This window comes from Scyliorhinus torazame, chromosome 14 (assembly GCF_047496885.1).
Source record: "Scyliorhinus torazame isolate Kashiwa2021f chromosome 14, sScyTor2.1, whole genome shotgun sequence".
NCBI lineage: Eukaryota > Metazoa > Chordata > Chondrichthyes > Carcharhiniformes > Scyliorhinidae > Scyliorhinus > Scyliorhinus torazame.
Window position 1 is genome coordinate 214812268 of NC_092720.1, and position 26896 is coordinate 214839163.

Genomic DNA, 26896 nt, shown 5'->3' on the forward strand with positions numbered 1-26896 from the left:
CTCCCCCTTCTTCCAAAATCTACCAGCTCACACTTCTCAGTATTAAATCCATCTGCCACCTGACTGCTCATTCTGCAAACCCATGTTCTCTTTCAAAGAGAAGCTTCCAGAGGTTCGGGATGGGCAATAAATGCCAGTGATGCTCACATCGTTCCAACACTGGCAGACAGTTGACATGAGTAGATGTATGAAAGGGTTAATATTGCTCATTAACAACAGGTCAGTGACTGATTGCAGATAGAAATAAATGGATGAGTGAGTTGTCAACATCGGGGCAAGTTAAAAGCGACATTTATGATTAAAGTGACGCAGATTAGAAACCCATTTCTTTTTGGTTTTGAGCCTCGAAGTTCCCGTGACTGTTACATTTAACTCATTTGTGTGACATTCCTCAGTATGGCATTTTAACATAATCATCAACCAGCTTATTTCAAATAGGAAAAGTACTCCCGATTTCGGTAGTTCCGGCCATTCGTTCCAGTGTGCTCGGCCAGAAGGCAGTTCCTTGGCTCATTGTCTGCCAATGCTCCATCCTCAGCTGTCCCTCAAGCCAATGTCTTCCACTTTTAAGAGCAGAGCAAGGAGGCAGGTTGCAATTCTCCCGAGAGGCATGGATTAATTAAAGGCCCTGAGGAAGGCCATTCAGCCCATCAAATCTGCGGAGAAATCCATCCAGTCCCACATCCCGACTTGATCTCTGCAGCCTTGCAATCTTAGTTCTTATGAATGCCTGTCCAGTTTCCTTTCTGAAATCATTAATTGTTTCCGTTTCCACCACTTTTAAGGGCAGCAAGTAATAGGTCATTATCATAGATTATCATAGAATTTACAGTGCAGAAGGAGGCCATTCGGCCCATCGGGTCTGCACCGGCTCTTGGAAAGAGCACCCTACCCAAGGTCAACACCTCCCCCCTATCCCCATAACCCAGTAACCCCACCCAACACTAAGGGCAATTTTGGACACTACGGGCAATTTATCATGGCCAATCCACCTAACCTGCACATCTTTGGACTGTGGGAGGAAACCGGAGCACCCGGAGGAAACCCACGCACACACGGGGAGGATGTGCAGACTCCGCACAGACAGTGACCCAAGCCGGGAATCGAACCTGGGACCCTGGAGCTGTGAAGCAATTGTGCTATCCACAATGCTACCGTGCTGCCCTTAACAGTCATCGTTCATGCGATGAGGGCGTCTCTGGTTCGGCCAGCATTTATTTCTCATCCCTGACGGCATTTAAGAATTGCTGTTGATCTAGAGACACATGTAAGCCAGACCAGGTAAGGAGGGCAGATTTCCTTCCCTGGAGAACATTAGTGAACCAGATGCGATTTTACAACAATCGACAATTGGTTTCATGGTCACCATTAGACTTTAAATTCTAGATTTTTATTGTATTCAGATTTTACCATCTGCCATGGTGGGATTCGAACCCATGTCACCAGAGCATTTTCCTCTGGATTATTTGTCCAGTGACAACACCGCAACGCCACTGTCTCAAATCTATGTCTCCGAGATCTTGTACCATCAGTTAATGGGAGGAGCTTTCCCTTTTCTACCTTTACTACCTTACCTGGGCCTTTCATAATCTTGTACGTCTCTATCAAATTTCCCCTCAATCTCCTCTGTTCCAAAGGAGCATTTCCAACCCAACCTCAGAACCAAAAGACCTCCATCCTCCCATCTCTCCCACCCCATTCTCAAAAATCTCCTCTTCATCCTCTCAAAGACATTTCACATCTTTCCTAAAGTGTGGTGACCAGAACTGGGCACAATGCTCCAGTTGGATCATAACCAGAGATTTATAAAGGCTCCAGATAACTTCCCTGCTTTTATACTCAACGATTCTATTTGTGAAGCCATTATGCTTTATTCACCATACACTCAATATGCCCGGTCACCTTCAAAGATCAATTCACATGTACCACCCCCAAGCTCCAACTTCCACCCCACTCCCACACCCGCCTCATCCTCAGCCCCTCTGTCCCTGCACACTTTAGAATTGTGCCACTAATTCTATATGGCCTCCCCCTATTCCTACTGCAAATGCATCACCTCAAATTTCCCTGTATTAAATTCCATCTGCCACCTGTCTATCCATTCTGCTGGTCAACCTATGCCATGTTTTAAGCAATTCATTTGCCACGACTCCCAAATTATCTATCATTGGCAAATTTTGAAATGTTACTCTTTATTCCAAGATCCAAATCGTTTACAAATAAAAAAAGACTGCATAGGTCCCAGTCCTGCCCCTTGGTGCGCACCACTGTCTACCATCCTCCAGTCTGACAAATAACCATTTAGCATGACTCGGTGTTTTGTATCACTGAGCCATTTTAAAAAATCCAATTGGACACTGACTCGCTTCTTCCAGAAACCTTAATTTTGTTAACTAGCCTTTTATGTGGTACTTTGTGAAATGATTTTTAAAAAATTCATAGAGCCAACATCCACTGCGTTCCCGTCATCAATCTTCACTGTTACTTCATCAAAAATTTAATTTAGATTAGTTAAGCACAATCTTCTTTTTATGAATCTGTGCTGGCTCTCCTTAACTCACTCAAACCTCTCAAAATGCCGATTGAATTATTTCCTTGATTATGGATTCCAAAAGCATACCTAAGTAAGAAGCCTCACAACACCAGGTTAAAGTCCAACAGCTTTGTTTTAAATCACTAGGTTTCGGAGCACTGCTCCTTCCTCAGGTGAATGAAGAGGTAGGTTCCAGAAACATATATATAGCCAAAGTCAAAGATGCAAGACTGTGCTTTGAATGTGAGCATTTGCAGGTAATTAAATCTTTACAGAGACAGAGAGAGGGGTAATCCCAGGTTAAAGAGGTGTGAATTGTCTCAAACCAGGACAGTTGGTAGGATTTCGCAAGCCCAGGACAGATGGTGGGGGGGCAGGAGACACAGAAGTCTGAGAACACGCACGAACAGACTCAAAAACAGCTTCTCCCCACTGTCACCAGACTCCTAAATGACCCTCTTATGGACTGACCTCATTAACACTACACCCTGTATGCTTCATCCGATGCCAGTGCTTATGTATATGTTGTGTTGCCCTATTATGTATTTTCTTTTATTCCCTTTTCTTCTCATGTACTTACTCATCTGTTGAGCTGCTCGCAGAAAAATACTTTTCACTGTACCTCGGTACACGTGACAATAAACAAATCCAATCCAATCCAATCCAATGAATCCAAGGTCCCGGTTTAGACCATACTCATGTGTGCAGAACTTGGCTATAAGTTTCTGCTCGGCGATTCTGCGCTGTCATGCGTCCTGAAGGCCGCTTTGGAGAACGCTTACCCGGAGATCAGAGGCTGAATGCCCTTGACGGCTGAAGTGTTCCCCGACTGGAAGGGAACATTCCTGCCTGGTGATTGTCGCGCGATGTCCGTTCATTCGTTGTCGCAGCGTCTGCATGGTCTCGCCAATGTACCACGCTTCAGGGCATCCTTTTCTGCAGCGTATGAGGTAGACAACGTTGGCCGAATCGCACAAGTATGTACCGCGTACCTAGTGGGTGGTGTTCTCACGTGTAATGGTGGTATTCATGTTGATGATCTGGCACGTCTTGTATCTTTGACTTTGTCTATATAAAGACATGCTCTGCACGACTCTGTAAAGACTCTGCAAAGACTCTGTAAAGACTCTGTAAAGACACTCTGGCTCTGTAAAGACTTAATTACCTGCAAATGCTCGCATTCAAAGTATCGTATTGCATCTTTGACTTGGCTATATAAATGTTTCTGGAACCTACCTCTTCATTCACCTGAGGAAGGAGCAGTGCTCCGAAAGCTAGTCAGTTGAAACAAACCTGTTGGACTTTAACCTGGTGTTGTAAGACTTCTTACTGTGCTCATCCCAGTCCAACGCCGGCATCTCCACATCAAATTCATACCTATCACTGATGTTAAACTAACTGACCTGTAGTTGTGAGGACTGCCCTTATACACGGTCATGAATGAGGGTGTCTCATTTGTCACTCTCCAATCGTCTGGCACTTCCCTCATTTCTGGGGAAGGTCAACAGGGTGGCACGGTGGTTAGCTGTGTCTCACTGCACCAGGGACCCAGGTTCAATACTAGCTGTGTGGAGTTTGCACGTTCTCCCCCTGTCTGCCTGGGTTTTCTCCGGGTGCTCTGGTTTCCCCCTGCAGTCCAAAGATGTGCAGGTTAGGTGGATTGGCTATGCTAAATTGCCTCTTAGTGGTTAGCACTGTTGCTTCACAGCTCCAGGGTCCGATGTTTGATTCCCGGCTTGGACCACTGGCTGTGTGGAGTCTGCACGTTCTCCCCGTGTCTGTGTGGGTTTCCTCCGGGTGCTATGGTTTCCTCCCACAAGTCCTGAAAGACATGTTTGTTAGGTGAATTGGACATTCTGAATTCTCCCTCTGTGTACCCGAACAGGCGCCTGAATGTGGCGACTCGGGGATTTTCACAGTAACTTCATTCTTGTGACAATAAAGATTATTATTATTTTTATTATTATTATTAAGGTCTGCACTGTCCTCTTCACAGTTTGCAATATTCCCAAGCTTTATGTCATCCCCAAACTTCCTCCAGCCTAAAATATATCCACTGACTCTTATTCTCTGTTCCCTATGACTGAGCTAATTTTGTAGCCACATCGCTACTGTGCCTTTTAGTTCCATGAACTATAACTTTTCTCACAAGTCTGCTCTGTGGCACTGTATGGAATGCCTTCTAAAAGTCTATATATAAATGCAAGTTACCGCTGAGAAAATAATAACAGAGAAATTTCATGCGTGAGCCATTTTGCTGGTATCAGTCCCCGGTGAATTCCAGGCCGAGTTAGCGTTCCACCACACAAACTAAAATAATGTTCAAAAAGCAATATCATGAGTCCTAATGAGCGACATTTGGGTAGGGCTGACTGATCTAGCCTGGCGCCTTAGAAACGTAGAAACAGAAGAAATAGAAGCAGGAGGAGGCCATTTGGCATTTTGACCTGCTCTGCCATTCATTATGATCATGGCTGATCGTCTAAGTCAATAGCTTAATCCCACTTTCCCCCATACCCTTTGATCCCCTTCACCCTATGTGCTATATCTAACTGGTTCTTTAAAACTTGTACAATGTATTAGACTCAACTACCTTCTGTGGTTACATATTCCACAGGTTGGCCACTCTCTGGGTGAAGACATTTCTCCTCATCTCTGTCCTAAATGAAATGATAATCACTTATTGTCACAAGTAGGCTTCAAGTGAAGTTACTGTGAAAAGCCCCTAGTCGCCACATTCCGGCGCCTGTTCGGGGAGGCTGGTACGGAATCGAACCATGCTGCTGGCCTGCCTTGCGATTTCAAAGCCAGCGATTTAGTCCAGTGTGCTAAACCAGTGGTCTACCCTGTATCCTCCGACTGTGACCCCTGGTTCAGGACACCCCCACCATTTGAAACATCCTTCCTACATCTACCCTGTCTAGTCCTGTTAGAATTATTAGCGTTTTCCTGCTTTGCTACATCAGTTGAAGGGGAGAAGGAGCCACAAATAAAGATATGTGGGCTAGGTGGATTGGCCATGATAAATTGTCCCTTAGAGATGAGGGATGTACAGGTTAATAATAATCTATATTATTGTCACAAGTAGGCTTACATTAAGACTGCAATGAAGTTACTGTGAAAAGCCCCGAGTCGCCACATTCCGTCGCCTGTTCGGGTACACAGAGGGAGAATTCAGAATGTCCAATTCACCTAACAGCACGTCTTTCGGGACTTCATAGATCATAGAATTTACAGTGCAGGAGGCCATTCGGCCCATCGAGTCTGCACTGGCTCTTGGAAAGAGCACCCTACCCAAGCCCACACCACCCTAACCCCATAACCCAGTAGCCCCACTCAACCAACACTAAGGGCAATTTTGGACACTAAGGGCAATTTAGAATGGCCAATCCACCTAACCTGCACATCTTTGGACTGTGGGAGGAAACCGGAGCACCCGGAGGAAACCCAGGCAGACACGGAAAGGATGTGCAGACTCCGCACAGACAGTGACCCAAGCCGGGAATCGAACCTGGGGAACTGGAGCTGTGAAGCAATTGTGCTAACCACTGTGCTACCCTGGGGGGAGGGGGGGGGTACAGGGATAGGGCAGGGTGGTAGAGGTGGGGACATGGGTAGAGCGCCCTTTTGAAGGGCCGGTGCAGGCTCGATGGGCCGAATGGCCTCCTTCTGTACCCTAGGCATTGTCTGATTCGATGAAGCATGCAGCACTGCTGACGAGGCAAAGGGTTAAGGGGAGGCAGCCTTGGGACAGTCGAGCCAACAGAAGGGAAACCAACCCTCCCCAGTGATTGATGTGGCGATTGAGCAATCAGAAAGGGCTGATCGCCCCAGGGGGGCGTGTCCTTCTGCTTGCTGCACCAATGGACAAGGAGGAGGCGGGACAGACAAGCGCTGCAGTGCCCGGCGAGCCTGAGAGAGCAAATCAATGCACAGACCCAAGTGATAGGGGAATGGGTGCAGGCATTCATTTCACCAATTTCATTTGAGTATTTTTCCCGTTCAGCCTCTGTTCCGACCAATGTGAGGTTCCAGTGTTTTTTTTAAATTTTGTTTTAATACACACCATGGCAACTGAAAAATCAGGTAAAATGTTTTTCCCTTGTACCAGTGATGCGCTGCTGGGGTTAGTGGAGTGGAGAGATTTGTGTGGGATTATTCGAGGAAGGACTCCTAATGATGTGGCAGTTTAAAAACAGCTCCGACCTATCCGTCAACGCAACATGGTGTTAATCGCATTATAATCGCAATTACCATTAACGTTTTGCTCAAACAAATGCTGCTGTGTCCTGGGATGACAGCAGCACGGGCCGGGGTGACTGGTGTGTAGTGTCACATGTGCCTTCCCCGCTGTGCTATTTTCCCTGTGTGCTTCCTGCCCCCATTGACAAATGGGCCCACAACCTGGCTCTTTATGTCCAGAGGGAAGTTGTCCAGAGTCACAGTGGCGACTGGTGCTTTGCCAGAGGACCAAATGCTCCTCCTGCCCACATTCCGATGCTCCCGTTCAAGTCTTTGCTTTGGGTCAGTGGTGGGCAACCTACGGCCCGGGCCTACGTCCGGGCACGCGGCCCACCTGGGTTCTGGGTGCAGCCCACGAGACGTTCATTTGACCCTTGCCCAAGCGCAGGGTTGTCACGTTCCGCTGATTTCCATCCGTGTAGTGTTTTTTGTCTGCTGGTATGACTGAAGTGATTCGCACGTAAAGCGAGGGCAAGTGAAGTGAGGTGCGTGCTGATTGCTCACAACCCTGACCGTGAGAGCCGTGCGCACCCTTTGCATCCAAAGTGCAGATATTTCTTCTGTTTTTATCACTTGAAGTTGGCGACAGTGCTATTAATATATGAACGATTAAGCATTTTCTATAACTCGTTATGAAATATTCGGCATGTATTGAATGTATTTAATCTTATTCATGGGGTTATGGTTAGTGAGCAGGCCCGATTTAAATCTTGCAGCCCCCTGAGATGAAGGAGGGCCACTCGTGCGGCCCACCCACCAGCCTAGGTTGCCCGCCACTGCTATGAATGCACTGGGCATCTTCGCCCCAACAACTCTGTGCCAATTTTGACATTCTGTCAAACATTCCAAAGCGAAAGGATTTTCATCCTCTCACTCTCTTTCTTTTCCACTGCCTGCAGTAATGGGATATGTAGGACGGCTCTGGTTAAAGAGCAGGACTAGCCTTCCCTCCCTCTTTGAGTTAATGAATCGGGACCGGGACCATTTCTGCGGCCTAGTTGTTCGAGGTGGAGCTTTATTCTCAAATTCATTGAAATCAGACACACTGAATATTAACCAGAAATACATGAGCCTCTCCCTCATAAAACAGACAGAGGATTACCACTGAAACAAATATCTAGTTTAATTGTAGGGCTGAGGTAATGAGAGATTTAAACCCATTTATTGGTACACTGTGTGTATATGTTTCTGTTTTTGTGATTGTAACTGTGTTTGCGCTGCTGTTAAATCCGGCACTCAATGGGTTTATTTTTTAAATAATGGAAATGTACCAGTACATGCCAGATATCTGCATTTTGATGCAGGGATGCAGTCAAGTAGAAATACGCCAGCAGCTACAATCAGTCTGACATGTGGATACACAGAGCCCATGTGAGTAACAGCTCTCCCACAAATGGATGGGCTGAGTAAAGGGAAGGGCTGTGCAAAGAACCAAGATACTCCGAGCTAGAGGCAAACTTTAGCCAGGTATCGATACAGTTCAGGGGCAGAGAATGACTGGATTGATTCAGAAAGAGACATACTGCAGAGAGAGAGATTTTAGATAGATACCGAGTAGTTAGCACTGTTGCTTTACAGCGCCAGGGTCCTGGGTTCGATTCCCTGCTTGGGTCACTGTCTGCGCGGAGTCTGCATGTCCTCCCTATGTCTGCGTGGGTTTCCTCCGGGTTCTCCGGTTTCTTCCCACAAATCCCGGAAGACGTGCTGTTAGGTGAATTGGACATTCTGAATTATTCCTCAGTGTACCTGATTGTGGCGACTAGGGGATTTTCACAGTAACTTCATTGCACTGTTAATGTTAACCTCCTTGTGACACTAATAAAAGACAGTGATATACATTACGGAGAGAGGGAAAGAAACAGACAAGCATGAAGAGAGAAAGATCTTTTCATCGATACAGATGGAGATATACTGAAGACTAGAGACTGACTTTTTAGATAGATGCAAATAGGGATTTACTGCTGCAGGACAGAGACATTTCAGACCGATGCAGATGGGGATATTTTGCAGAAAGGCAGAGCTAGAAAGACAGATAGATATGGCTGTATTGCAGAGAGATAGTGCGGGGTCTGACGCAGCATGAGTGCCAGTTAGTAACAGGTTTTACACTGGCCTGTTCTTCATTTACCATTGAACCAATGTGGAAAAGGATGTGTTGTGCAAAGATAGAGGGATGAAAACTATATTACAGGCAAAAGAGGAAAGAGAAATTTTCGATTGACATTAATGATGGTACAAAGCCAAAGATGGAGACAATCTAGTGATAGGCGGAGAAATAGGTAAAGTGGGAAAGAGCAAAACTCTTGATTAAGATTGATATTTCCGGGAGAGATCACAGAATTGATGCAAAAGGATACCATTTGGCCCATCGTATCTACACCCACTCTCCAAACGAACATCATGGCTTAGTGTCATTCCCCTGCCTTTTCTCCCCATACCCTCGCACATTGTTTCTCGTCAAGTAATCATCTAAAGTAAAAGGTAAAGTCGCCACAGACCCAGATGACCTTAGGCTGCTTTTCCCTTTAAGGGGGGAGAGCTGACTGGTGGTGATTTAACCTGAGGGTCACCACACCTCAGGCGAGGGGTGAGGTTGAGAAGGGGGGGAGGGCCTTCATGAATGACCTCAGCTGGTACGGGAATTGAACCCTCGCTACTGGCCTTGCTCAGCATCCTAAACCAGCAGTCCAGCTCCTGGTAATCATCCAATGTCCTCTTGAATACCTTGGTTCCACCTGTGGAGGTGATGGCGTAGTGGTATTGTTGCAAGACTAGTAACCAAGAGACCCAGCGTGATGCTCTGGGAACCTGGGTTCGAATCCCACCATGGCAGATGGTGAAGTTTAAGTCCAACAGGTTTGTTTCGATGTCACTAGCTTTTGGAGCGCTGCTCCTTCCTCAGGTGAATGAAGAGGTATGTTCCAGAAACATATATATAGACAGATTCAAAGATGCCAGACAATGCTTGGAATGCGAGCATTAGCAGGTGATTAAATCTTTACAGATCCAGAGATGGGGTAACCCCAGGTTAAAGAGGTGTGAATTGTGTCAAGCCAGGGCAGTTGGTAGGATTTTGCAGGCTAGATGGTGGGGGATGAATGTAATGCAACATGAATCCCAGGTCCTGGTTGAGGCCGCACTCATGTGTGCGGAACGTGGCTATCAGTTTCTGCTCGGCGATTCTGTGTTGTCGCGCGTCCTGAAGGCCGCCTTGGAGAACGCTTACCCGGAGATCAGAGGCTGAATGCCCTTGACTGCTGAAGTGTTCCCCGACTGGAAGGGAACATTCCTGCCTGGTGATTGTCGCGCGATGTCCGTTCATTCGTTGTCGCAGCATCTGCATGGTCTCGCCAATGTACCACGCTTCGGGACATCCTTTCCTGCAGCGTATGAGGTAGACAACGTTGGCCGAGTCGCACGAGTATGTACCGAGTACCTGGTGGGTGGTGTTCTCATGTGTAATGGTGGTATCCATGTCGATGATCTGGCACGTCTTGCAGAGATTGCCATGGCAGGGTTGTGTGGTGTCGTGGTCACTGTTCTGAAGTCCCACCCCAGTCCAACGCCGGCATATCCACATCGTGAAGTTTCAATTCAATAAAAATCTGGAATTAAAAGTCGTATCAGTGACCTTGAAACCATTGTCGATTGTCATGTAAACCCATCAGAAGGAAATCTCACCTGCTCTTGCCTTCATGTGACTCCAAAGTGGTTGACTCTGTAATGGCTTAGCGAGAGTAATTAAGTGTCAATACTGGCCCAAGCAGTGACATCCACATCCAGTGATTTTAAAAAACACTTCCAGGCAGTGCATTCCAGATGCAAATCACTAAATCTGTGCCCTCTTGTTCTTTTACCAGCAGGAAAAAGTTCTCCCTCTCAACCTGTATCAGACCTCCTAGTAAGCTACTTCTCTCCAAGGAGAACAGTCCCAACATCTCTAATCTATCCTCATAACTGAAGTTATGGACAGCACGGTAGCACAGTGGTTAGCACCGTTGTTTCACAGCTCCAGGGTCCCAGGTTCGATTCCCGACTTGGGTCGCTGTCTGTGCGGAGTCTGCACGTTCTCCGTGTCTGCGTGAGTTTCCTCCGGGTGCTCCTGTTTCCTCCCACAAGTCCCAAAAGATGTGCTATTAGGTGAATTGGACATTCTGAATTCTCCCTCAGTGTACCCGAACAGGCGCCGGAATGTGGCGACTAGGGGATTTTCCCAGTAACTTTATTCCAGTGTTAATGTAAGTCTACTTGTGACAAATCTCCTCCCTGGAGCTATTCTTGTAAACCTCTTCTGCACGGTCTCCAAAATATTCAGAACTGTACACAGCACTCCAGCTGAGTTCTAACTATTGTATAGGTTCAGCACGCATCCAGCAACAATGAAATCTGCAGACTGCAGAGAGATACAGATCTCTCCATCCTGTAGCAAAGCAAATATAGATAGTTTCAGACAGCACATTATACAGAAGGCCATTTGTCCCTTTATGCCTGTGGGATCCGTCCAATTCGTCCAACTCTCCCACTTATTCCCATAGTCCTGAGAAAGCTTCCTTTTCAAATATTTCCCCAATTCCTTTTTGAGAGTTACTGTTTTTACTGGCCTGTCAGGCATTCCAGATCACACTGTATTCTTATAATCTTTTTTAGAATCTTTATTATTGTCGCAAGTAGGCTTATATTATGATGTTACTGGGAAAATCCCCTAGTCGCCACATTCCGGCGCCTGTTCGGGTACACAGAGGGAGAATTCAGAATGTCCAATTCACCTTACAGCATGTCTTTCGGGACCTGTGGGTGGAAACCGGAGCACCCGGAGGAAACCCACGCAGACATGGGGAGAACGTGCAGACTCCACACAGTGGCCCAAGCCCGGATTCGAACCTGGGACCCTGGGACTATGAAGCAACAGAGCTATCCACTGTATGCCCGTGCCACCCATGTCCTCCTCAGGCTCTTTTGGGAGAGAAAGATTTCAGATGGGTATGAACTGAAGAGGGAGAGAGAGGGAGAGAGAAGCATTGGTTTTCAGCTCGCTTCCCAGGCATAATGTTGGTGCTGAAGATTGCAGATTTGTACAAATTTTCTCGAGAATTGATTTTCAGTTCATTTTTCAGCCAAAATGAACTCTGGGTGGTTTCAGGACTGGGTGGGGTGATCAGTGGCTCCGAGTTTATAATTGGGCTGAAAATTGAAATGCTACCCAAGACATAGAGGGAGCGAGAGACACGCACATTTAGTTACAGGCTTCATATAAATACAGACAGACAGACAGGGAGATAGAGATAAGCTCCAGGCTGGTGCATACATTTGTATTAGTTGATAGAATAGGCACATGTACAATTGTATCACTGTAGTCCAACACATGGGTGCACAATGCTGCGGGGCTTTCAAATTGTCATTTTAGCTGTTGAAGACGAATTTTAACCCCCTCTTATTTCCCATACTTTTGTATTGAAGGGACAGAAGCATTTAAACCAATCCGGTTTATTCATCTGGAGAATGATAAAAACTATGGGCGGAGTTCTCCCATTCTGGGATTAAGTCTGGAGGAGGTGTCGTTGTTTATCCTTACTTGTGAGTCAGGAAGTTGAGGCTCCAGTTGCAGAGGGAGGAGCTAAATCCTAGGTTTTGGAGTTTCGATATGATGTTGGCTGGGATTATGGTGTTGTCGGCAGAGCTGTAGTCAATCAATAGGAGTCTGACGTAGGAGTCCTTGTTGTCGAGATGCTCCACGGATGAGTGTAAGGCCAGGGAAATATTGTCTGCTGTGGACTGGGTGTGGAGGTATGCGAATTGCAGTGGATAATAATAATCTTTATTGTCACAAGTAGGCTCACATTGCAATGAAGTTACTGTGAAAAGCCCCTGGTCACCACATTCCGCCGCCTGTTCGGGTACACAGAGGGAGAATTCAGAATGTCCAAATTACCTAACAGCACGTCTTTCGGGGCTTGTGGGAGGAAACCGGAGCACCCGGAGGAAACCCACGCAGACACGGGGAGAACGTGCAGACTCTGCACAGACAGCGACCCAGCCAGGAATTGAACCTGGGACCCTGGCGCTGTGAAGCCACTGTGATAAGCACTATGCGACCGTGCTGCCCTAGGATCAAGGCATTCTGGGAGTATGGAGTTGATGTGCCTCATGAACAACCTCTCGAAGCACTTCATTGCGATCGATGTCAAGTCCACTGTGACGGTAGTCGTTGAGGCAAGTTGCCCTGGTCTTCTTTGGCACCGATATGATAGTGGTCTTCTTGAAGCAGGTGGGAACCTCGGAACGGTGTAGGGAGAGGTTGAAGATGTCGGGGAACACACCTGTCAGTACTTGATAATGTTGAGTGTTTCAGCGGCACTGAATTTATCTTTTCCTATATTTTCATTGTTATTTTACTAAATGGGAGAGTAAAATATGATATATTAGTTTATGATGCTAATTTGACTAATTTGCATGTATGACTTCAGTTGTTAGGAGATTCGGTAGATGCAGGAAGGATGTTCCCGATGGTGGGGGTGTCCAGAACCAGGGATCACAGTCTGAGCTTATGGGGTAGACCATTTAGGACTGGGATGAGGAGAAAGTTCATCACCCAGAGAGTGGTCGGCTTGTGGAATTCTCTACCGCAGAAAGCAGTTGAGACCAAGGCACTGTATGTTTTCAAGGAAGAATTAAGTTTTCCGAGCTAAAGGTCTCAAAAGATATGGAGGAGAAGGCGAGAATCGGTTATTGAGTTGGATGATCAGCCATGATCATAATGAATGGCGGAGCAGTCTCGAAGGGCCGAATGGCCTCCTCCTATTTTCCATGTTTCTGTCATCCACACACAGCATAAAAGATCCACTCTATCAACAGGAAACTCAAGTTGTTCAGCAATACAGGGAACAGATCAACAAAGAGTGCCATTGAAATATTTCACCTTAAATTTATATCTTCCATTCATTACAAAGTAAACTTTTGAAATTGTTTATAACAGCAAACTACTGTGGATACTGGAAATCTGAAACAGAAACAGAAAATCCTGGAAAAACACAGCAGGTGTTTCGAGTCCGTACGGCCCATCTTCAGAGAAACTTTGAAATTGTTTCTTTGGGACATTGGGTGCCTTTAGCTATGATTTCAAACATGTCTTCATGAATACATTTCCTGTGCTTTGATTTTTTTTTTGTGTAGCTCGACCTTGGTGCTGATTAAGCAGTGAGAGCTGAGGGATGGAGAAAGGGACATTGCCCCACTTTCAGGAACCAGGTCAGTTTGGGATTAAAGTGAAGTCAGCTCGCCATATTCCTGGGCTGCTTTTCCCTGGGAGGGAGAGAGCTGGCAGATTTAACCTGAGAGTCAACACACCTCAGGCAAGGGGCAAGGTTGAGAAGGTGGGGCCTTCATGTATAACCTCAGCTGGTACGGGAATTGAACCTGCACTGTCGGCCTCGCTCTGCACCATGAACCTGTTGTCCAGCCAACTGAGCTAAACCAGCCCCCATTAACTGCTAAGTTAAGCCCCTCCCCTCCCCATCTCCCCCACATTTCTCCAAAATCCCAGCTGTAAAAGTGGCACAGTGGTTAGCACTACTGCCTCACAGCACCAAGGACCCGGGTTCAATTCCGGCCTTGGGTGACTGCGTGGAGTTTGTACGTTCTCCCCGTGTCTGCGTGGGTTTCCTCCGGGTGCTCCAGTTTCCTCCCACAGTCCAAAGATGTGCAGGTTAGTTGGACTGGCCATGCTAAATTGCCCTTAGTGTCCAAAGTTTAGGTGGGGAGTGGGCCTGGGTGGGGTGTTCTTTCAGAGGGTTTGTGTAGACTTGATGGGCTGAATGGCCTCCTGGTCTGTAGGGATTCTATGATATTCTATGATCTATGCCGTTACAGCATTGAACATGACATTGAAATTTCCATGTCCGTCTGGTCTTAGTTATGGTGCAAGTGTATGGATATTCCTAACGGAAGGGATATTGGTTGGAGATGGGTCAGACTGAAAGGAATCTGGCCAGCTTCCTGATACACCAGAGAGAGAATTAACACAGAGCTGAAATTAGATCTGAACAATGGGCTCCTTACGAGGATTGCTGAACTGCTGATGTAATTCCCCGGCTTTTGTGCACAAATCAAGATGCACACTAGGAGAAACGTTTTATTCCAATGATCTCTTCCTCAGCAATCCATTACAAAAGACCCTGCAGCACATGGACAGGCCCAACTGGTCCATGCTCCTGCTTGTGTTTCACTAGAGCCTCCTCCCACCTTACTTCATTTAACCCTGTCAACGTATCCTAAGGAGGGATTAACGTGCCGGAGCGTGAGTGCAGTGGAGGTTAAATCCTGGGGTGGCGGGATTGTTTTACGAGGAGAGATTTTGGAGACTAGGTCTCATTGAGGGTGGCCTCTTTGAAACTTAAAATTCTTTTACAAAGTGGATGTGTTCCTTGGCTGGTGAGTCTAAAAGCAGGCGACGTAACCTCGGTTATAAAAGATTGGCCATTTAAGACAGGGATGTGGAGGAATTTCTTCACCTAAAGGGTTGTGAGTCTTTGGAATTCTCTACCCCAGAAGGCTGTGGAAGCTCAGCTATTGAACACGATCAGAAAGGAAATGGATAGATTTCTGGAGACGAATGATATCAAGGGTATAGAGCTAACGCGGGAAAGTGGTGGACAATCGGTCCTGATTGAATTGGATGGCGGAACAGGTTCAATGGGCTGAATGGGCCTACCCCTGTTCCTATTTTCTATGCCTCAAGTGGTTAGCGATCCTCTCCTTGAATCTATCCTCATTATTCACCTCAACTGCTCCATGGTGTGGCGAGTTTAACATTCCAACCACTTTCAAGATTCAAAGATTTCTCCTGAATTGTTTATTGGATTATTGGGGCTGGAATTCTCCGGTCGTTGGGATTCACTTTTCCTGCCGGCAGCCCATGGGTTTCCCGGCGGGGGTGCACTATTGAAGTAACAAGGTGGATCACCGGAATATTTTGCGTGTGTTTCCTGGCGCCGTGCAGTGGCTTAAATGGGAAATTCCATTGAGTGTAGAACCCCATCGCCAGCGAACGGTGCAATGCCCAGAAACACGCGGCGGGGGGACAAGGGAATCACGCCCCGCGTGTTGTTTTAAGTGGTTGACGGCCTGTAATTATTAATTTTCACACAAGTGGAAAGATTTTCTCCACGTCTTCTCCACATTACATTTCTGAAAAATATGTTTTCCAAGTTCTGTTTATCATCCTTGTGAATCCTCCGCATCCTTAGTATCTCAATATCCTTTTCATAATCTAGAAACTAAAACTGTACACTGAACTGCGATCTAACTGATTTATTATCGCAGCCTTATCACCCAACCACATCTATTTATGTATTTCTCTTTTGCTTGTTCTTCCTATCTTTCCATCGATTCTGTGTCCACTCTTCTACATTTGTACAAATTGCTCCAGACAGGTCTCTGTGTGGCTGTAAAAGTGTCAGCCACTCACAGCATAACCACTCACATAAACCTTGATCAAAGCATTAATGCGCTTCAATATTGAGTTAGTATCTTCATGCATTCTGTAACAAAGGCTTGAATTTAAATCATGCCTTTAACATTGCAAAACATTCCTTATTTTTCAAAAGGGAATTGAATAAACACTGAAGGCGGGATTCTCCCAAGCCCCCGTAGGCGTGTTCGATGGCAGACATGGTGGAAAATATGGCAGGTGGGCCCAGGATTCAGTTTAACGCCAGCGTGAAGTTACAGTGGGATCCTCCGCTGGTACCCACCATGGAGGGTCAGAAAATCCGCCAGAGGCAGGCACAAACCTCATTTGCATCCGGTTAATGCAATGTAGATGAAGGCCTGATCATCCCGTGCTGGATTCTCTGCAGCGCCGGTGGGAAGCACGGCAGCAGGCAACACGTTTGGAACAATGAGGCATGCAGGTGCCTGGACTCATCTGAACAAGGCCTGGGGCTGCTTCCGGAGTTCAGGATGGGGACTGTGTTTTGTTATGCTCTTGACGTAGCGTAAGCTGCTTCCTTGATGTGCACTCTGACAAAGGAAGGTTCAGACTTGGAGATAGCTTTAACACGTTTATTACTGTTAACAATTCTCCTACTTAGATTCGACTCTCCTGTTAATCCTGCTATAGCTACTCAGACTGACGAACCAGTCTGCTACAATCCACGTGGTGGGTGTGATGTTCAATCAACCCTGTGTCTGTCCTCACTGAGTGTCTCCACTGGAAAGAGACTGAGCATGTGTGATGTGTCCTTGTATATGGGTGTGTGTAATGCCCCCCCTGTGGTAGTGTCACGTCTGGGTGTGTCGGGACTGCCCATTGGTCGTGTCCTATCTTACGGGCCTATTGGTTGAATGTCTGTGTGTCATGATGTCCCTGGTGCTCCCTCTGGTGTCTAGCTAGGTGTAGTGTATGTACATTAACCCCTTGTGTATTTACAGTGATGCATATCACACAGACTGCTCACAACCCTGGATCCTGGGACACCACAGCAATGGGCCAGGACAGCATCCGCAGGTGAATCTTCCAGATTAGGTGTTCTGGAGGCAATCCATCTTCCAGCCTCTGAATGCTCCCAGAGATCTATCTTCATTTTCAGGTGGTCCACGTTTAATAGCGGGCCAGTGATGTTGAATGTCTTTTCAATATGGCCCCCAGGCATGACGGTGGACTCTGTACCATCCAGGCCTGCCCCACCACACTGCGTACAGCAGGGAACACCCAGCGGCATAATTACTGAAACACTGCATTTAGTCTAGAAATTGGAGTATTGCGCCCTTGAAATGCTACGTAAACTAATTGGGTTAGCGTGCTGAAAAAAACAGCAGACATGCAATGGACCAAATGACCTCCTTTTATGCCGTTATCATCCTACAAGAGAGATAGAAAGAACGAGGAAGCTGCTTCTCCTGAAACATTTCACTGCGCTGGATGAATTGCTGTTGTTATGGTGATGTCAACATAGCAACAGCATTTTAACCTGGTTTACACAATGTTGCTGCAGTTTCCAGTATATCAGCCTGAGTAATCCACTGGAGATGTGTTAACTTCAATGCTGGGTATCCCTGGCTGTGTACCATAGTAACTCAATGGAGCTGTTTATTTATATCTGAGATAGAAAGCACTTGCACTTATGTAGCATCTTTCACGACTGTTGAACCTTCCTTCACCCCACCGCCCCAAGTACTTAACATCCAAGGAGGTGTACATTTAGAAGTGAGCTACCTTAGAGGGCAGATGAGGCTGTGCTTTAATGCCTTCCATAAAGTAAGGTACCTCAGGCAATGCAGCACTACCTTACTGCAGCACTGGGAAGCTATTACATAATTGCAATCTGAAATAATAATGTTTTATTGTCACAAGTATGAAGTTACTGTGAATGGTCCCTCGGGGACTTGAATGGCTAATGCACTTGTCACAAGATGCACGTCTACCCCTAATTGAGAAATATCACACCTTCACCTCAATGGCTTCCTCAACGTGTTGCTTCAGAATGATTTTCGACACGTGGTGATTGAAACATTGTGGAGTGGACGGAATTGTGCTGGCCATGATACCAGTCCAAAACCTTATTGGAAAAATATTGGGTTTATTTTTGCGCAGCTAAGAATAAATGAAAATGTACCACTGGTCGATCTAGGACGAGTCGTCCCTGCCCTCAGGCCGTCCCAATGGGCATTGCAGCCATTGTTTGGAGTGAAGTTACTGTTGCCATGTGGAAAATGCAGCAGCCAATATGTGCGCAGCATGCTCCCCAAACAGCAGTGAGGCAGCCTGGTTTATTTAGTGATGCTGGTTAAGGGATCAGGAAAGGCCAGGACAGCTGGGAGATGGTCTTTGCTCTCCCTTGAACAATGGCCATGGGATGGTTCACATGTGCCGGAGAAGACAGATGAGGCCTTGTTTCAAAATCTCAATTCCATTGTACTAAATTTAAAGTTGTGACAAATAGCGAGATGGTAAAAGTGATTACAGTGGGACACAAAAAAGCACCCTCGCTCGAGCGCGACAAGGCCAGAGAATTGCCCCCGTGCTGTGTACAGTATTGGTCACCTTATTTAAGGAAAGAAGTCAATTAATTGGAAACAGTTCAGAGCAGGTTTACCAGACAAATACCTGGGATGGGTGGGTTGTCTTATGAGGAAAGGTTGGACAGGTTAGGTTTGTATCCAGTGACGTTTGGAAGAGCGAGAAGCGACTAGATTGAAGCATACAAGTTCCTGAGGGGTACCGACAGGGTGGATGTGGAGAGGATGTTACCTCTCGAGGGAGAATCTAGAACCAAGGGGGGGTCACGGTTTAAAAATAAAGGGTTGCTTGTTTAAAAGGGAGATGAGGAGAATTTGTTTCTCTCGGAGTGTCGTGAGTCTTTGGAACACTTCCTGAAAGGCGACGGAAGCAGAGTCATCGAATATTTTTCAGACGGGTGAATAGATTCTTGGTGAGCAAGTGGGTGATAGATTATCGGGGGCAGGCGGGATGCAGATGTGAGGTTATTATCAGGTCAACAATGATCTAATTAAAAAGCAGAGCAGGAGTTCAAGGGGCTGAATGGACTTCTCCTGCTCCCTATTCGTATGTTCATCCCTCAACCAACAACACAAAAAACAGGTCATTTGATCATTACCTCATTGCTGTTTGTGCGTTGCTGTGTTCAAATTGACTGCAATAATTTGTACTTATATAACACTAACATTCTAACATCGCAAGGCACCTAATTGTTCTGGTTGGAATAATGACTACATTTCAAAAGTATTTAATTGACTCTGAAGTGCTGTGGATGTCCTGTGATTGTGCAGGGTGTTTTGTAAATGCACGTTGAAAGGTTAAAGGTTATCATCGGTTGCTTCCAGTTTCAAACTGACATCAAAATAAGTACTCTTAAATACAAATGAATACACAAATGAACACACATCAAATCTGCTCACATAGCATAAGAGTGTAATATTGACAGTTTACTAGCAAACAAATGGTTTGTGACTTCTTGTAAGGAACTTGATCTGGAGCCTCACGAATGATCCCATAAGGAGGAGGGAAAAGTCAATGACAGATTTTTACTCTTTTATTTTTGTTGCTGATAGGCTTCATTTAACACTGAACTCAGGGCTGGAAACGGGGTTCATGTCGCATTCTATAATATGTATTAAAATTGGCAGCTCTGGCTTTCCCACTTTTCTCGCCTCGTGACTTGGTGGCACTGCTTAATGCTGAAAACATGCCACGGCCATCCTCAAATGGTGAGCTCTTTGTGTTTGGTCCCTCGCAATGATTGTCACAGTGTCACGGCGAATGAGGTCATTCTTAGTTCATCCATCCAAGACCTAATACCGAACCTTTCAATAGCCTCAGGATCGCTAAAAGTGCAGCCACTTTCCTAGTTGGAAAATAGGAAGCAAGGCAATCAATTTGCGCATAGTAAGCTCCCAAAACCAATGACACAAGAATGACTGGATAATCCTTTTTCTAAACGATGTTGATTGACTGATAAATATTGGCCAGGACACCAGGGAGAACTCGCCTGCTCTTCTTTGATACAGCACCGTGGAGGGAAGACAGGACCCCGTTTTAAATCTCCTCGGCAGTCAGCCACATACTCTCAGTGTGCACTGGGAGTGACGACTGGATGTAAAACAAACAGGGCCGGAATTCTCCGGCCATTGGGATTTTCTGTTCCCACCGGAACCCTGCCCACGGGTTTCCTGGCAGCATGGGGCGGCTTCAATGGGAAATCCCATTGACAAGCGGCAGGAGTAACGAGTCCCGTAGACAGCGAGTGGAGTATCGCAGAGAAACACACAGCTGGGGGAAGTGGAGAATCCAGATCCAGAGGTCTCTTTCCCTCTTTGAGCCACCTTCATGTTATCCAACAGGTTGTTAAAGAACTGTATGAGCTTTAACCTCCACCATCAAAACAGGAAGTGCTGGAATTATTCAGCAGGTCTGGCAGCAACCTGTGAAGACAAGTTCTGAAAAACAGTCACACTCAACTTGAAATATTCTCACACAACAGATTCCCATTCCTCAGAGACATTAGTGAACGAGATGTGTTTAATGAAAATGTCATGGACACCATTACATTTTTTTATTCAGGGCCAATTTAGCATGGCCAATCCACCTAACCTGCACGTCTTCGCAGACATGACCAAAATGTGCAAACTTCACATGGACAATGACCCAGAGCCGGGATCGAACCCGGGCCCTCAGCGCTCTGAGGCAGCAGTGGGATCGAACCCGGACCCTCAGCGCTCTGAGGCAGCAGTGGGCCACTATGCCACCCTATGGACACCATTACTGAGATGAGCTTTCAATGCTCGCTATATTTTTCTATCTTAATTAAATTGAAATTCCACCAGCTGCTCTGGTGGGATTTGAACCCATGTCCCCAGAAAACTAACCTGAATCGCCAGAACATTATTCCCCTGATATTACCACTGCACCATCCTCTTGCCGTGAACCAGAAACTGAACCAGATGAGCCACATAAATAGTGTGACTACAAGAGCAGGTTAAAGGCTGGGAATCCTGCGGCAAGTATCTCACTTTCTCACTTCCCAAAGCCTATGCGCCATCTACAAGGCACAAGTGTTATGGAATACTCTCCGCTCGCCTGGGTGAGCGCAGGTCCAACAAAATGCAGGTTTGACACCATCCAGGACAAATTATTCTGCTTGACTGGCACCCCATCCGCCATCTCCAATGTCTACTCCCTCCACTACCGATGCACAGTGCGTGTGACCCACTTTGCGGCAAATCACCAAGGCTCCTTTGGCAGCCTCCTTCAAACCTGCGAGCTCTAGCATCTGGAAAGCCAAGGGATGTAGACGCATGGGAATATCACCACCTGTAAATTCCTCTACAAGATACACCCACAAGCTGACTTGGAACTCCATCACTGCTCCTTCATTGCTACGGAGACAAACTCCTGAAACTCCCTTTGTAACGGCACCTACTCCAGGTAAACGGCAGGCATTTGAGAAGGTGGCTCACCACCACCTTCTCAAAGGGAACTAGGGATAGGTAACAAATACTGCAACCGGCACATCCCACAAATGAATAAAACGCCGATTAGACATTTGGAATTAATGGAATGAACGTACACGTTGTTACGATGGAATGCTGATAATGCAGCATTAATAAATGCACATTTTGACATAAAATACCTTCTGCCCAGTGAAGGAGAATAATAGGGCAAGTGTGAGCTGTGACAGAGTTCCCCCTTTGTATGGAAAGAGGACTGAGCTTGCCCCAGCTGTCATGTGGCTGCAGAGTGAGGCCTCCCTATCTTCCTCGGAAGGTGATGCTGGTGCCTGCTGCTAGTGGAAATCTACCAGCAATGCGGAGAGGTGATAATTGATTGGAGGATGTTGTATCCAGAGAGGAACAGTGGGAGATGGCTGGCTGAACCATAATCTAATTACTTCCCTGCTGGGTTCCTAATCACACACAATATACAGAGCACTGCTGAACTCCAAAGCACTGAAAGATCCCTTTTTTAAATTAGATTTATTTATATTGAATTATATTGACCATTCCAAAACAAAACTGTATTTCCATCCACCAACCATCTTTTGTCCTGGTCCATCTGACATGAATGCGTCTGTCAATATAGAAAGATTGCTCGCATTTCTATAGCAGCTTTTAAGATCATAGCACATCCCAAAGTGTTTTTCAGTGTTCAGTCAACGAAGCTCTCTTCAAGTGCAGAATTTGTTGTAGGGAACCCACAGCCTCATTTTGCTCCCAGCAAGCCTGTCCAAACAACAGTGTGATAACAACCAGGTGATCTGTTTTAGTGATGTTGGTTTCGGGAGCCGGTGGCCTACTGGTGTTGTCACTGGACTTACGATCCAGAGACCCAGGGTAATGTTCTGGGTTCAAATCCCACCACAGCCAATGTGAATTCAATAAAAATCTGGGATAAAAATGATGGTCATTGTTGAAAGAAAAACATCTGGTGCACTAATATCCTGAAGGAAATCTGCCATCCTGGCCTGGCCTACGTGTGACACCAGACCCACGGCAATGCATTTCAGACTTAAATGAAAGCCTCTCAGTTCAAGGATTGGACAACAAATGCTAACCCATATCAATGAGTGAATTTTAAATATTATTAACCAGGACACCAAGGGAAATGAATGACAGAAAATGCTGGGAAAACTCAGCAGATCTGGCAGTGTGTGTGGCGAGAAAAACACAGCACGGTGGCACTGTTGCTTCACAGCGCCAGGGTCCCAGGTTCGATTCCCGGCTTGGGTTACTGTCTGTGCGGAGTCTGCACGTTCTCCCCGTGTCAGTGTGGGTTTCCTCCGGGTGCTCCGGTTTTCTCCCACAAGGAAGTGATGTTAGATAAATTGTACGTTGTGACTTTTTCTTCAGTGTACCCAAACAGGCGCCGGAATGTGGCGACTAGGGACTTTTCACAGTATTTTCATTGATAATGTAAGTCTACTTGTGACAAGAATATTGATTATTATTAAAGATTATTATTATTAAGTTTGATGTTTCGAGTCTGTATGGCCTTTCTTCTCGGAGTATAACTGCTCTCCTTCGAAATAGTTTGTAAAAGGCAATTTCTACAAGTGGCTGAAGGCCATTTGTTCTATTATGCCCAAGCCACCGACAAGTAACCTCATCCCACTTTGACTTTAAGGTGCCGGAACTTCAAGTCTATATCTGCGTACTTTGTATCATTTCAGGTAGTGAGTTCCAGACCTCCACCCACCGGGTGAAAATTTCCCTTCCTCTTAACTTCCTATTTCCTGTCTTAAATCTATGCCTGCTGGTCATGGACCCCTCTACCATGGGAACTAGGGTCTTCCATCGAGATTCCTCATATTAAATCTCTCCTCTCCTAAAATTCTCCTCGTTAGGCAACATGCTCCTAAATCTCCCTGGTCCCTCTCGAGCGCAATCGCACCTTTCCACCAGTGCAGTGGCCAGAGCTGCATACAGTCCGGCGGTTCTGGTCTACCCAGTGTGTTAGCATCGCCTCCCTGCATTTAAACCCTACAGTCAGGATTTTCCAGCCCTTCCCATGAATCTTCCATGATTTTCCAGTCACACCAAAGGCACCCCCCCTCACCCCCTGTGTTGAGTTCCCCGTTGACATCGGCAGGACTGGAAGATCCTGACGATGGGCGGGGGCAGAAAATTCCGTCCTTTGCCTGCGCTAAAAATGGCGTCCTGCAAACCTTTGTGATCACCTTATCAGGAAGTATCGCGGATTTTCGATATCCAGTTGCAGGGAAATACGGATTTTCAGTTTAACAGAGAGCACCGAGGGATGTGCAAGCTTATCCCAGTACTCGGCTGGGAGGAACACAGATCCTGGCCTGCGACTTTGACCCATCATCTTCTACCTTGGAGGCAAGAGTGCTACTGACAGAGCCACGATTGGCACAGTGTGTACTTGTCTTCCAGTGACTATCTATCTATCCATCCTGATGTTACTGGTGATTTTCGTCTGTCTGCCTGCCAAGTTTGAGTAGTCAGGTACACACACACATACGGCCAGCTGAATATGTGCGATTCCAGTTCAGCATCGGAAATTTGGCTGGGTATTTTCCACTGGGAGGATACTACTGGCAGTCCAGAAACATGTTCTGCCTACCACATAATTGAACAACGTCATGTGTGAACTTCAGTGCTGGTGCTGTGCCAGGCCCATCTCCGTGATTGGTTGATTGCATCAAAACAGTATGTGCTCAATCAGTCCACACTTGTAAAACCCACAACAAAACATCTACTGTTAGGTGTGATTCTGTGATTGGGCAACACTTGCTGAGCAATCCTGAATGTGCTAATAGCTACCCGAACAATCAAGTTATGATACCAAAAACCGAGAATGCAGCAGGTCTGGTAGCATCTGTAGGGAGAGAAAACATTTCGAGTCCGTTTGACTCTCCGTCAGAACCAAAATCAGTTGCGCTTGTAATGTGGCTCTTTTACACTTGCTAACGGGAAATACATTCATATGCAAGAACCCATTCTCTGCAAACAAAAGGAATACAATCAAGCCTTTAGCCTTTTTTGAAATTTCCAGATGTTTAAGGACCCTATATTTCCCAGTTAATTGAGGTGTTGCCATTGAAGAAAGTAATCAGAGTCACTTGTCAAAAAATCAGTACTTTTTTCTCCTATAGTATAAATTGTTGTGATTGTTTGAAATTTGGCATTCTGGTGCTTGTCCTGATGAGTGAAAGATGAAAAACTTTCAGCAAGATTCAAGTGCCATTGCCATTCAGTACGTGTGTTCCTCTGTGTTCGTGGTATGAAGTATCTTGTCTTTGATAATAAGCCTGGTTGGTCATGAATATTTTCCCCTTTCTTTACATCTTAGGTTCATCGGGTGGACTCACACAGCCCACCTCGCCTCCCCCCTACAACCAAGTGATCGAGACTCGTTCCAATGCCTTGCCGGTGGGGTATACAGTGCCACCACAGCTACCTACACTTCCCTTGGGCATGCGGGGCTACATTCAGGAGACGCAGTTCCATGGCAGAGCACCAGGATACACTGCCCTGCTGCCACATGGTTCCATGGGACCAGGAACCTATATCCCACCACCACCCCCAGGCTACGCCGTACAGCTGCAACCCTATACAACCCTCGTCCCATTCTATCCCATTGGCAACGTGAGTACTCAACAATCTGCCAATTATGACGCACCCCTGCTGTGGTTATTTGCTTTAATTTTGGATGGCAGTCAAATTCATATTCATTAACATGGGAAATCAAGAAAACGTAGTATTGTTGATGTGAAGTGGCGATGAGAACGTGCAAACATAATTCAGGCCCCTTTATTTCATAGAATTTACAGTGCAGAAGGAGGCCATTCGGCCCATCGAGTCTGCACCAGCTCTTGGAAAGAGCACCCTACCCAAGGTCCACACCTCCACCCTATCCCCATAACCCAGTAACCCCACCCAACACAAAGGGCAAGTTTGGACACTAAGGGCAATTTATCATGGCCAATCCACCTAACCTGCACATCTTTGGACTGGTGGGAGGAAACTGGAGCACCCGGAGGAAACCCACGCACACGGGGAGGATGTGCAGACTCCGCACAGACAGTGACCCAAGCCGGGAATCGAACCTGGGACCCTGGAGCTGTGAAGCAATTGTGCTAGCCACAATGCTACCGTGCTTCCAGCTTCCACAAACCATGCACTTTTGTGCGTGAGTCAGAGGGTTGTGTGTTCAAGTCCTACTCCCGGGATTTGAGCCCAGAATGCAGGTGGACACTCCCGGTGTAGTACGGAGGGAGGACTGCACTGTCAGAGGTGCTGTTTTTTGGATGAAACTGAGGTCTCTTTCGGCCTCAGTTGGATGTCAAAGACCCCACAACGCCAATTGAAGAAGGGCAGGGGAGTTCTCCCCTGTATCCTGGCCAATATTGATTGCCCGACCAGCAATGCTTCATTAAAAACCCGAATTATCCAGTTATTCCCCCATCGCTGCTTGTAGGCCTGTCCCTGATGCGTGTAAATTGACTGCCACACTTCCTACGACACACCACTAATAGCTCGTGGGTCACACTTTCTTTAATAATCAGCTCTGGATATATTTGACCCAATCAGAGGTTCTCCGGACGGACACATTGTTGTTGCTGTGTTGAGAGGTCTCCCCGGGTTAAAGCAGGGCAACTTTATTCAGTGTGTTACCATTCCAGCTACTGTGTTAAAATGTGTCTGCTTTGCTGGCATCAACATTTCATCACCCTGTTAAATAGAGAGTTCTCACTTTAGTACTTTGTATTGGACAGTGGTGAAGGGGATTGAGTAGGCGAAGAGTGCGTCAGTTCTGCACCTGGAAAGCACTCAGCACCTGGTTCGGATTGATAATTGCCCATACAGAATTGAAACAAGGGGTTCATTCGGTTTCTGTTTTCCAAATGTCATTGCTCAGGAGGTTAACTCTGAGGGAGAAACACTGAATTATTCATCAGTTATTTGCTCCTGATTGTTGGCAGCACTTCGACTCTCCTGTGATTGTTTTCTCTCTTGCTCTCTCAGTCTGTGCGTGTGTGCATGCGTCCCTCTCTGTCTCTCCCTTTATAAGTGCTCCAGGCCAGGCTCCCACTGCTCAATGGGTCAGGGGATGGGGTATTTCAGCGCTTGACTGCTCCCTCATTT

General features: G+C 46.4%; 1 protein-coding gene and 1 long non-coding RNA gene across 3 annotated transcripts in view; one reads left to right on the forward strand and one right to left on the reverse strand.

Annotated features, from left to right (window-relative positions):
- The first annotated feature begins 6438 nt into the window (after positions 1 to 6438).
- LOC140390490 (proline-rich transmembrane protein 1-like) overlaps positions 6439 to 26896 on the forward strand; it is a 30951-nt gene continuing 10493 nt past the window's right edge. The window contains exons 1-3 of one of the 2 annotated variants that reach the window (XM_072475660.1): positions 6442 to 6619; positions 13946 to 14020; positions 25101 to 25396. In XM_072475660.1, the coding sequence (XP_072331761.1) occupies positions 13984 to 14020; positions 25101 to 25396 (333 nt within the window). In that variant the 5' untranslated portion in view covers positions 6442 to 6619; positions 13946 to 13983. Of the gene's footprint in view, positions 6620 to 13945; positions 14021 to 25100; positions 25397 to 26896 lie in introns of both variants that reach the window. The other variant, XM_072475661.1, reaches the window with a different exon arrangement.
- Positions 19705 to 26896, reverse strand: part of LOC140390494 (uncharacterized) — a 50033-nt gene continuing 42841 nt past the window's right edge. The window contains exon 4 of the long non-coding RNA XR_011934654.1: positions 19705 to 20136. This is a non-coding gene — a long non-coding RNA (uncharacterized lncRNA). The remainder of the gene's footprint in view (positions 20137 to 26896) is intronic.